General features: G+C 40.2%; 1 protein-coding gene across 1 annotated transcript in view; it reads left to right on the top strand.

The window, feature by feature from the left end:
* LOC136677988 (contactin-associated protein-like 5) overlaps nt 1-12,749 on the top strand; it is a 105,201-nt gene that overhangs the window by 40,870 nt on the left and 51,582 nt on the right. The window contains exons 5-7 of the mRNA XM_066655726.1: nt 6,771-6,974; nt 7,726-7,910; nt 8,817-8,960. Of these exons, the coding sequence (XP_066511823.1) occupies nt 6,771-6,974; nt 7,726-7,910; nt 8,817-8,960 (533 nt within the window). The remainder of the gene's footprint in view (nt 1-6,770; nt 6,975-7,725; nt 7,911-8,816; nt 8,961-12,749) is intronic.

The following is a 12,749-nucleotide window of genomic DNA, read 5'->3' as shown; positions in this document are numbered from 1 at the left end:
AGCAGTCTGCACACTGTGTTAACTATCTATATGCTAGCTCTTTCCCTGTGCTTCCTTTGATCTAGGGGTCTGTATTAGCATTTAGCATACATTGTCCTCCACAAACACCATTCTAACTCATCCCAAATATTGGATGGTACTCTATTATCATCCATACAGCTTTTAACACTTCAAAATTCCAGCTTCCAAACCATTGTATTGTTTCACTGACCTGTAATAGAAAGAATAAAGCCTATGTTTTTGCTAATCTGGACTCTGTACTGCAGAATCTGTGCCCTCCTAAACCTCAAAGAAGCAAATAACTATGAAAAAGGTTAAGATTTTAAACTGGGGTTTCATCATATGAGTGTGGTGTAAAAAAGTAGATAATTCAGCCCATGAGCTTCCTCTGAGTAGGAGAGAGAAAGGCACTGACAGGGCTGATCTGGAAGTAAATAAAACTTAATCCTGTCCGAACTGGGAATTAACTGCAAATTCATTGTGAAAAGTGAAACACGCGTTGCCGCCACATTGAATATTAGGAATTAACAACTGGAAATGGCATACAGGAAATCTTGTCGAGGTCCTGTCCTCAGAGTACCAAAAATAGTTGATAGTGTAGCTAGGCAGCAACATGATTCATTATTAACATCAACAACACAATATATTTATTGCTTATCTTTTTACCCCTGACTTAATACACTGCTGTTTTTAGTCCAAGGTATCTAGCAGTGACACTCTGATGAAAGCAGATGGATATAAACAGATCAGATTGGTAAAGACACATTAAGTAAACTGACCATCTAGAACGACTAAGAACATTAAATTTTGACAAATATGAGACATGGCAGCCACTGACCTTGCAGAGGTCCATTTCCTTCAGCAAACAATAAGCAAGAGTGCAATGGGCAGGCTGGAGGAAGGGAACCAACTGGTGTAATAAGTTTTCTGTATTTTCCCATTTTCTGTATTTTCATGACATTTACAGAACAAGCATCTGTCACAACAGCTAAACAAACTTGGAGGAGAACACTAATAGCTAAATCTGTTACATCAGCTAAACACGCTTGGAGGAGAACACTAACTGCTAATTCTATTTCATCAGCTAAACACGCTTGGAGGAGAATACTAAGTGAATAAGATTAATAGATTCAATAGAATGAAACCTGAATACTCTATGCAGCCCCAGTGCTACTATATGTAGCCCAGCAGTGTTAGCAATGTATGCTAGCTGTGTTTTAGTTCCTGTGGAGTTCTACTTTCTGACCTTGCACTCTGATGTTTATTGGCTCTCTGACATTAATCCTGCGAGGATGAGGAGGGCGAAGGGCAGCTCGGTTTACTGCAATGATCAAACATGATAAGCCAGTGCTGACCAAGCTGTTAGCACTGTGCTAGCACTTTGTTAGCACTCAATTAGCTTCCTCCTCTTGGCTCTTTGTATTCAGCGAGCCGGAGGGATATGAATTGATGGCCTTTAATTACATTCATAATCACCCGTTTAACGATGCATTCATTAAGCTTAATGGCTTCTCAGTGCAACGGCTTTATGTAGGTGCTGAGAACATTCGTACACTTCTGAGGTCACGAAACAACACTCAAAAACAGTGAGACACGTCTGTCAGAGACTCAGCGACTGAAGAGCTGAGAAAACAATGGATGACGTCAATGAGATAGAAAGAGAAAAAGAGAGTGTGTTAAGGGACAGAGATGGTGAATCATTCCTATTAGTCCATTAAAAATGACCTTAGTTTGTGTCTGTGAATAATGTGAGCATTGAATAGCACATTCTTATGGATCAGTTCCTAAATGTGAGTGAATGAGTGACCATTGAATAGCATTTTGTCCCTAGGTTCCTATAAAAATATAAATATTCCTAAATACAGATGTGAGTCTGAACACAAGTATTATTTACATATAAGTGAGTCTGAACACGAGAGTATTTATGAGTGCATTATATATATATATATATAATGGTAGGCTCTGGACCTGCCACGACCCTGAATTGGATAAGCGGTTACAGATAATGAATGAATGAATGAAAGTGGCTATAAGTGGGTGATGAATTGCAACTCCTTCTGGACCAGTCCCTAACATTAGTGAGTATCTATGTATCTATGTGAGTGAGGGAGCCAATGAATTAATCAATCAATCAATAAAAAATAGGATTTTTCTCGCTGATTTTAGCATGAGTTTTTTTTTTTTTAACACTTCTGTAAATTTGACTGTGGACCATTTTTTTACTCTCACAGCTGGGTCAGTAAGTAATTGCTGGAGAAAGAGAGGTGGAGAGATGGTGATGGATTGTGAAGAATGGATTAAGGTCATAGGAAGGTGACGCCGCAGTGGTGGATGTGTGCCCCCCCCCTCCCACCCCTTGCCTCTTTTTTGCTGCTAGTGACTGCAGTTTAGATGAACAGATAAACTCTGACCTTTTGTACAGTCCCAGGCCTCGCCTCGTCTTCTTTATGCTGCTCTGACTCTAGCCTTTAAAACTGTCCTAGTCTTTTATTGAGAATTAGGACCTATTGTGTGTGTGTGTGTGTTGACAAGCTGCAAGCTAGAGATCTTTCAGCCCTGTTTCTTTGCTTGTCACCTTGCAGGAGTTTTTAATAAGTGACAATAGTGCTCCGCCCTATTTATGCCAAGAAAAACATTTATCAGAGGCTGACACGCCTGGACTGAGCTATTTTCAGCAGTCTGTCAAGGCCAAGCTCAGTGCAGCATTAGTGTGTGTATGTGTGTACATCTGTTTGTGTATGTATGTGTGTGCAAGCACGTGGATGTTAAAATGGCTGATGTTTCAAAGCAAACAGCTCCAGAAAACACTGGCTGAATTTGGAGGACAGGTCTAGAAGTTTCTCCTCCAAGTGTGTTGAGCTGAATGAACTGAATCAACAGTTAGTGCTCTCCTTCCAGTGTGTGGAGCTGATGGAACAAACATTGCACTTAGCTGTCTGAAGCATTTTCACTGAATGCCATTTACTCAACTTGGTTATTTTGGAGCACCATTAGGCAAATTTGGTATCTGTGGAACCGGGTTCTGTTTTAGTCCCTGCCTGGTTCCAAGCGAGCCAAATAAGGACTAAAGCATGACGTATAAACCTTTCAGAGTGCTGACCTTGTAAACTTTGCAAGCTTTGCATCTGTCTTCAAAGATGCAATAGAAATTACTTTTTTGTTTAGTTTTTTTTTTCTGACAACTACTGCTCATGAAATTACGCTGTAAATTTTTTAGAGGTCCTTGGATTGGTGCCTGATGAAAGACTCCAGTGAAAGCCCCACAGTGCAATAAGGAACAGTCTTACCCTATCTACCCTATCCACCATTAAACAACAACAACACACAAATACAAGAGTCAACAAGGCTTAATGTTACCACTGCTCTGGTTGTGGTTTCCAAAGCCTGCAGCTCCCACTAGACAGTGTTTTGCAACGTCACGGGCTACGTTAGGGAGAGATGTTGTAGTGGAAAATGAACCATGTACCAGGGACCAAAAAGTGAGAAAAATATTTTCTCCACAATTTAGTCTTTCTCAATCTGTTAGCTATGTTTTTCGCAGGTTTACTGCCCATTCTCAACACGCTTGGAGGAGCACACCAACTACTGATTCTATAACATCAGCTCAACACGCCTGGTGAACACTTCTGCACTTTTCAATTTAAATTATATTTATGTAATATTATTGTTAAAACACTTTTTAACTTTCCACAAAGCTGAGGGTGCTAGTGTTTGTGTGTGTGTGTGTGTGTGTGTGTGTGTGTGTGTGTGTGTTTGTTTGTGTGTAAAGGTTGTTAAAATGGCTAATGTTTGAAAATAAGTAGCTCCTGAGAGCACTGATTCAATTTGGAGGCAGGGGAGTCCTGGAAGTGACGGATTGGCCTCTGCTGCCCTGGCATGGTGAAAGCGTCTGAATTGAATTAAGCAGAACACGGAGTGTCCACAAATACCTTTGACAACAGGTTTCCCGTCAAGCAGAAGCGAGGACGCCAGCCAGACCAGGACCTGTGTCTCTTTATGAAGGGGGACACTCACACAGCTCATTTACACAGACTGAAACTTTCATTTAGCCATATGTAGAAAGAAGGTGTTGATGTTTTATATTAAAGAGTGGACTTCTATTGTTCTGGGCTTACTGCAGGTCTATTTTACCATAGTCCTGTTCTGACTGTAGTCCTGTTCTGTTTGTAGTCATATTTTACCGTATACCTGTTCTGATTGTAGTCCTGTTCTGACTGTACTCCTGTTCTGTTTGTAGTCCTATTTTACCGTAGTCCTGTTCTGACTGTAGTTCCATTCTGATTGTAGTCCTGTTCTGACTGTAGTTCCGTTCTAATTGTAGTCTTGTTCTGCCTGTAGTCATGTTCTGACTGTAGTCCTGTTCTAACTGTATCCATACACTGCCTATAGTCTGTGTTCTGACTGTAGTCATATTCTGAGTGTTATTCTGTTCTGACTGTAGTCATATTCTGAGTGTTATTCTGTTCTGACTGTAGTCATATTCTGCCTGTAGTCCTGTTCTGACTGTAGTCATATTTTACCATATTCCTGTTCTGACTGTAGTCATATTCTGAGTGTAGTGCTGTTCTGACTGTAGTCATGTTCTGACTGTAGTCCTATTTTTACCATAGTCCTGTTCTGACTGTAGTTCCATTCTGACAGTAATCCTGTTCTAATTGTAGTTTTGTCCTGACTGTAGTTCTATTCTGACTGTTGTCTTGTTCTGACTGTAGTTCTGTTCTGACTGTAGTCATGTCCTGACTGTAGTTCTGTTCTGACTGTAGTCATATCCTGACTGTAGTTCTGTTCTGACTGTAGTCATGTCCTGACTGTAGTTCTGTTCTGACTGTAGTCATATTCTGACTGTAGTCCTGTTCTGACAGTAGTCATATACTGGCTGTACTTCTGTTCTGACTGTAGTCATGTTCTGACTGTAGTTCTATTTTGACTGTAGTTCTGTTCTGACTGTAGTTCTGTTCTGACAGTAATCATATTCTGACTGTAGTCCTGTCCTGACTGTAGTCATATTCTGACTGTAGTCATATACTGGCTGTAGTTCTGTTCTGAGTGTAGTCATGTTCTGACTGTAGTTCTATTCTGACAGTAGTGATATTCTGACTGTAGTTCTGTTCTGACTGTAGTCATATTCTGACTGTTGTCCTGTTCTGACTGTAGTCATATTCTGACTGTAGTTCTGTCCTGACTGTAGTCATATTCTGACTGTAGTTCTGTTCTGACTGTAGTCCTGTCCTGACTGTAGTCATATTCTGACTGTAGTTATGTTCTGACTGTAGTCATATTCTGACTGTAGTTCTGTTCTGACTGTAGTCCTGTCCTGACTGTAGTCATATACTGGCTGTAGTTCTGTTCTGACTGTAGTCATGTTCTGACTGTAGTTCTATTCTGACAGTAGTCATATTCTGACTGTAGTTCTGTTCTGACTGTAGTCCTGTCCTGACTGTAGTCATATTCTGACTGTAGTTATGTTCTGACTGTAGTCATATTCTGACTGTAGTCATATTCTGACTGTAGTTCTGTTCTGACTGTAGTCATATACTGGCTGTAGTTCTGTTCAAACTGTAGTCATGTTCTGACTGTAGTTCTGTTCTGACTGTTCTAACTATAGTCCTGTTGTGTTTGTTGTCCTATTTTCCATTAATTATGTTCTGGTTGTAGTCCGGTTCTGACAGTAATCCCATTCTGACAGTATTCCTGCTCTGACTGTAGTCCTGTTCCGACTATAATCCTTTTTCTTGCTGTTGTCCTGTAGTCTTGGTCTTACTGTAGCGCTGATTTCCTGTTCTTATTTTAGCCCTATAGTTCTGTTTACCTGTAATCCTGTACCTATTTTCTTGCTTTGTGATCTTGTTTTAATCCTTTCGTCCTGGTCTTCTTGTAATCCTAAACCTAAAAGCCTAGTGTTAATCCCCCCCCTTGTTTGACTTTGCTTTTAGTTTGATGGTGTATCCTGGAAGGGCAATATTTCCTCAGCTTTATCCCTGACCTTAGCTTAATTATCAGCAGAGTGGTCCCGTAGCACTCCTCTGGGGTCTGTGGTGTTTACTGAGCTGGAGGGTGATGGGGTCCTGCTGTTGTACAGATGTTGTGCTTAGCTGATTAGTTTTGTAACCTGTGAATTCAAGTGCGGGTCATCAACTAATGGCTCTGCAGACAGGTGCCCCTCAATACTCTCACACTAATGTCCTCTGTAGTCACATGCATACACACAAACACACACACACACTTTCTCTCATTCACTCTCTCTCTCACTTCCTCTCTGACAGTCTCATCTAGCTGCTGACAATCAGTCTCTCCCTTTCTCTTTATTTATCACTCTCCCCATCTCTCTCTCTGTCTCTCTCTCTCTCCCCCTCTCACACACACACAATCACTCGCATTCATTCTCTTTCTCTCTCATTTCAATCCTTACTATCCACTGAAAACTCTCTCTCTCTGTTTCTTTCTCTCTCTCTCTCTCTCTCTCTCTCTCTCTCTCTCTCTCTCTCTCTCTCTCTCTGAAGTCCACTGCAGTGTTGGAGCTCCATCCATTAACTTACAGATTATTTAGCATCCAAAGCTTATTTAAACCATTGACAATAACATCAGTACCTCAGTAATGCCATCAGATCCTCAAAGCAATGTTCCAACTTCTGGAACACTGGACATGCAACGTAATAAAACTGTCCACAAATGTTTGAACACATAGGTTGATGCATGTGGATTGTAAATTGGTTTATGTGAGTCTATGCTGAAGTGTGTGTGTGTGTGTTGTGCTGATTGTTGTGTCACAGAGTCAGATGTGGCAGATTTTGATGGCCGGAGTTCTCTGCTGTATCGGTTTAATCAGAAGTCCATGAGCACCGTGAAGGACGTAATCTCGGTGCAGTTCAAGAGTCGACAAGCAGACGGGGTCCTGGTCCATGGTGAGGGTCAGCGGGGGGATTATATCACTCTGGAGCTGCACAGAGGAAAACTGGCACTACACATCAACCTTGGTCAGTACACACTTCACCATATAGAAGATTTCAGTGGTTTCGGGGGGGATGTCCCAAACACTGTGGCTGTAGTGGTAATATACAATGCATGTACTGTACAGGTGAATTTGTCATTAGTTCATTAGGTCTCAGCCCACAATAAAGTCAGGACACGGTGTGATGTCCACATTAAAACAGGCAGCAATGACCCATGAATTCACTTTGGCCTGTATTTAAGGAATAACACTCCAGAAACAAAATATTTACTGTATCATATTATCACCTTTATTGTTTACAGTAAATATAGGCTGAAGGACATTCCAAAAAAAATCAGTTGGCCCTTTATTTTTTATATTTTTTATTTTATAAGTGAAGATAAGTTGAAGCTCACCAACCCTTAAAAAATCATCAGTAATTAATTAAATGACCAATATTTTAAGAATAACCTTTCAACTGAATGATTTGACACTGCACTCTGCATAATTTCATCAACTGACCTTCTATCCAACAGACAACACTGCATTAAAAATATATACAATACAAAAGAATATACATTTTGTTGTCATGTTTTAATCAAGAAATATTATGACAAACTGTTGTCAATGTAATATGTGCTTTTTGTAGCTGGAATCACAGCTGACCTTCAATCCCTCAGATAGCACTGCTTTAATCAACACTAAAAAGTCTTTAACTTTTGTCATTCTTTCACTCCTTTTCTTTCTTTATTTATTTATTTTCTTTCTTTTTTTGCATTTGATTATCTTCTCTGTAGATGATGCTAAAGTCCACCGCAATAGTGGTCCACTATCCGTGTCTCTCGGGACTCTGCTGGATGACCATCACTGGCACTCTGTTTTGATAGAGCGCTTTAATAAACACATCAACTTTACAGTGGACAGACTGTCCCGACACATTCGGACAGGAGGGGTGGATGACTCGCTGGAGGTTGATTACGAGGTGAGCTTCTTATATTATATTATTATTATTTATTATTATATTTGGGCGGCACGGTGGCACAGCAGGTTAGTGTCACACAGCTCCAGGGACCTGGAGGTTGTGGGTTCAATTCCCGCTCCGGGTGACTGTCTGTGAGGAGTTGGTGTGTTCTCCCCGTGTGCGCGTGGGTTTCCTCCAGGTGCTTCGATTTCCTCCCACAATCCAAAAACACACGTTGGTAGGTGGATTGGCGACTCAAAAGTGTCCGTGTGTGTGAGTGAATGTGTGTGTGTGTGTGTCTGTGTTGCCCTGTGAAGGACTGGCGCCCCCTCCAGAGTGTATTCCTGCCTTGCGCCCAATGATTCCAGGTAGGCTCTGGACCCACCGTGACCCTGAACTGAATAAGCGGTTACAGATAACGAATGAATGAATGAATGAATTATTATATTTCTTATATTAAATATTAGGTGATACAATGATGATTGAGCAAAGACACCAATGGAGATTATGAGGAAATGACTTGTCGATGTGCATGTTTGTGCTATGTTTTCAAAAAATAATGAACTATAGGGCACAATATAAGCAAAAAAAAAGTTCTAACTGATTGTAATACACTACAGGAAGGGTAGGGGGTGATATGCTTTTCTCCTCCCTCAGTTATTACATCTATGATTTTCTTTATAATTTAAAATGTACTGTTGTGTTAAAATGATACAATCATTTTATAATATGATCTAGTTAGTCAATCTGATAGATTGTAATATACTACAGGGTGCATAGCACATCACATACTTTTTTGATCAACATTTGAGAATTATGCCTAGAACTTGTGAATGGTCGCAGATTTTTATTGATAGATCAAGCCCATAATGTGTAAAAAATCATACACGTGTTCTGAAAGCTCTTTGCCCTCTTGGATTTACAAAGCTCAGCTTTGGAGGAATCCCTCTGCCTGGAAAACCGGGAACGTTTCTGCGGAAGAACTTTCATGGATGCATGGAGAACCTCTACTACAATGGGGTCAACATCATTGACCTGGCCAAGCGCAAGAAACCCCAGATCTACAGTGTGGTGAGTAGATATGATATGCTAATGAGCTCTTTCCCAAAGTGCTGAGATATACTTTCCTATTTCTATAGATATAAATATCAATATATCCACTGTAGTAGCATTAAAGGACTCATATAATGGGGAAAAAATGTCCATTCTGAGTTGCTCGCACCCTCTATTCCCACTGTTAATGACACCCCATGGACCCAGGGTCTGATCACTGGGCTCTTAATCAGACTCGTCAGCAGGGATTTCCTCCAGATACCGGACATTTTTTGCCAGCTTCCTGTGGGTTTTAACGACAGAAAAGTGTAATCTTCCCCCTGCTTTTCTTCTTCTCTCTCAATTACGCAGTGCTAGTGCCCATGTGGCTAATGGATGGGGCCCTCAGGGGCCTTTGGAGCCCAATTAGTGTGAGGCGTCGAGGCGTAGACCCTCCGTTTGAGGCAATGATCATAGCAGGGGTCCGAGTCCTGAGAGAACGACTGCGGATCAGATAATGGCCGGATATTTCACGACTGAGAGATTACAAAGACTGCTTCTGCCTCAGCCGTACCAGGGAAAAAGAGATGAGAAATTCAAAAGTCCTTAGATCTGCCATCAGTGTGTGGTTTTCCTGCTGAAACTGAAAAATTAGAGATGACAGAATACCCGTCATCTTGAAGGTGTGTCCTTGTTTGACAGCACTTTATTTGAAGGTTATCTACTAGAGGTGTAAATGGCCTTTGAAAAAAAATTAATTGCAAATAATCACATCACTTGAAGTGGTTAAACACTTTGGTAACACTTTAGAATAAGACTACACTTATAAAGGTTTATAAGTTGTTTCAAATTCTAATACTAATAATTATTAATTATGATGTTAATACATTAGTAGTCATTAATAATCAGTTATAACACATAGCTAGAAAGGGCAATGGTGACCTGTTGTTTGCCAACCCTTATCAATCTACATTGTTAAACCTCAGATCTTACCTTGTCCATCAGTCAGCATTAAGTTTGTTGGCTTCATCACATATTTGTTGATAAGTTTAACCATTTAATGAATTAACCACATACAGAGTGTCTTTTTATACATCAGTGAAAATGTGGTGTACTTTAACATGTGAAATGACTAAAATCACATTCTCAGGTCACTGTTTTCCTTTCTATCCCTGTGTTACAAATGGTTATTAATGTCCTTTAAAGTGTTTACAACCTAATTAATAAACATGTAATAAATAATTTATAAACCATGTAATTGTAATCTTATTTTAATGTGGTACCATCACTTTTAATCACAGTGTTTATTTGCTCATATCTGACCCGGACACATTTGAGTGGCCAATCCACGTACCAATGGGTATGTTTGGATTGTGGGAAGAAACTCAAGCCCCCAGGGGAAACTCACTTAGACACAAAGACACAAAGAGAACCATATATATATTATTTGCAATAATTTACACTGAATTCCCTAGAGGACTAAAATCATGTACTCCTGCACTCCTCTGCAGGTATGTGTCATCCCTGCCCCCCCCCCCCCCCACCCACACACACACACACACACTCTCTCTCTCTGTGGCTTTGTGATCACTTTATAAGTAGAGAGCATGTATGTTCTTAAGTCAAGTCCTTTAATTAAAAATAATCCATTAAACATTGAATTGCATTAAATGCATTGAATGCTCTCTTGCTGGCTGTCTGAATTAACTTTCAACTCACTGTATGCACCACTGCTATTGGACATATAGTTACCGTGGAGACCTGCACTCACCCAGGCTCTGACATTCAACTTTGGACTGGCCTCCATGGAGCCCAGAGCTGAAAACCTGTCAGTGAGAAACACACAGAATTTATTTGCTTGGCTGTGAAAGGACTGTCTGTGTGAGGAAAGAAAGAGCAAGTCTTTCCTTTCCTGGATCTTTCAGTTGCTTTGTATAAAATCATCTGTTTTACAGCGGGGTTCTCAGTGGTGGTGGTGACTAGGCCACAACAAATCCATCCGCAAGCAGAGCAAATGAGAACAAAATGTTATAGGAGCCCAAAAAGCCCAAAGACTCAGAGTCTAAAGTTCAACAGCCACCATTAGCCATTATTTATTATTAAACTAGCTTGTTTATGACGGTGCAGGCCTGCAGCATCCCTGGAGATCACACTCACACACTCACTCACTGTGAGGACAGCGTCACACAGCCAGTCCACCTACCAACCTGGGGTGCATTTTCCAATAACGATTTATCTTAGTGATTTACAAACAATTGTAAGAAAGGTGTAATTTTAAGAATGTCAGTTGTAGGAGTGTGACCCAAAAGACTTCTTAGTCTCCAAAATTACAAATGCGTTTTAATTAGTTCTTTGTGGACTCTGCCATTGCATTGTCGCTGGAAAGGCAGCTGCAGCTGAAAACTAAAGAACAGGAAAAATATTATATCTGCAATTCCTATCTGCCATATTTTAAGTCAAACAATTAACCCTTCAAGTGTCACTCCAGAATTTATTTAATTTAAATGCGTATTTCAACAATTGGGCGGCACAGTGGCGCAGCAGGTAGTGTCACAGTCACACAGCTCCAGGGGCGTGGAGGTTGTGGGTTCGATTCCTGCTCCGGGTGACTGTCTGTGAGGAGTTGGTGTGTTCTCCTCGTGTCTGCGTGGGTTTCCTCCGGGTGCTCCGGTTTCCTCCCACAGTCCAAAAACACACGTTGGTAGGTGGATTGGTGACTCAAAAGTGTCTGTAGGTGTGAGTGAATGTGTGTCTGTGTTGCCCTGTGAAGGACTGGCGCCCCCTCCAGAGTGTAATTCCACCTTGCACCCAATGATTCCAGGTAGGGATTGGATAAGCGGTTACAGATAATGAATGAATGAATTTCAACAATTAATCTCCTGTACTAAATTCAAGTGAAATTATTAATTTAATGTGACACTGGAATAAAACAAAACAACTCGAAAGACCTTCACGGTGGGAGGTTGTAATGTTACCTGCTACAGTGTGCATATTTATGTGCACTTAATGATCCATTCATAATCTGATTTCTGCAGAAATCTGATTACTCATGTAGTCATGTAAACCACATTCTCAGATTTCTGTGATCACATTAAGTTCCAGAAATCAGATTAAGAAAACTGTTTAAGAGAGTAGAAATTTGCCTCAGTAATCTGATTTCTCAGTGCATGTAAACTCTAATGCCACTATGGTAAGCCTGTGGATGCATGGAAACATGAGTAGACATAGGGCAGAGCCATCTCTAACGCATACACTGCTGTCACTGTGGTAGTACCCTCAAGGGTACATTCCAGTACATTTAATTAGGGAACACAATTGTACCTTATTCTATATTAATCGTTGATTTAAAATTGTGCTGATTTCATACACCCTGTTTCATCTCTAGGACTTTTATTATGTTGTTATATATCACACAGTTATATAATGAAGTTTTACAGATATTCACCTGTCCTTTTGGAGAAGAGAATGTAATTTGCCTTTAAGAAACACAACTGGACTTTAACATCACTGTTGTACCTTTAAATGTATATTTACACTGTTTGTACCTTTGGTGACCAATAATGTACCTCTACCGTACCATTTTTTCTGAGAGTGTATAATGGAGCTGTGTCAACGATGCACACAGCTAGTCCCTAATACTAGGAACATACTAACTATATAATTCAAGCTATTAGATTCAATTTTTGTTGCTATTGGATGTAGTTACATGGAGCAATGTCACATTTTTAAAAATGACTATTGATTTTCATGAATTTGTGTTTTTGTAAATATATATATTGCTGCTGTTATAGAACTAGCATGTTTCTTATGTAGGAAAATTAGCAGCCT

The sequence above is a fragment of the Hoplias malabaricus genome, chromosome Y (assembly GCF_029633855.1).
Source record: "Hoplias malabaricus isolate fHopMal1 chromosome Y, fHopMal1.hap1, whole genome shotgun sequence".
NCBI lineage: Eukaryota > Metazoa > Chordata > Actinopteri > Characiformes > Erythrinidae > Hoplias > Hoplias malabaricus.
The sequence above is the reverse complement of the archived record's forward strand: the minus strand, read 5'-3'. Positions and strand labels throughout refer to the sequence as shown.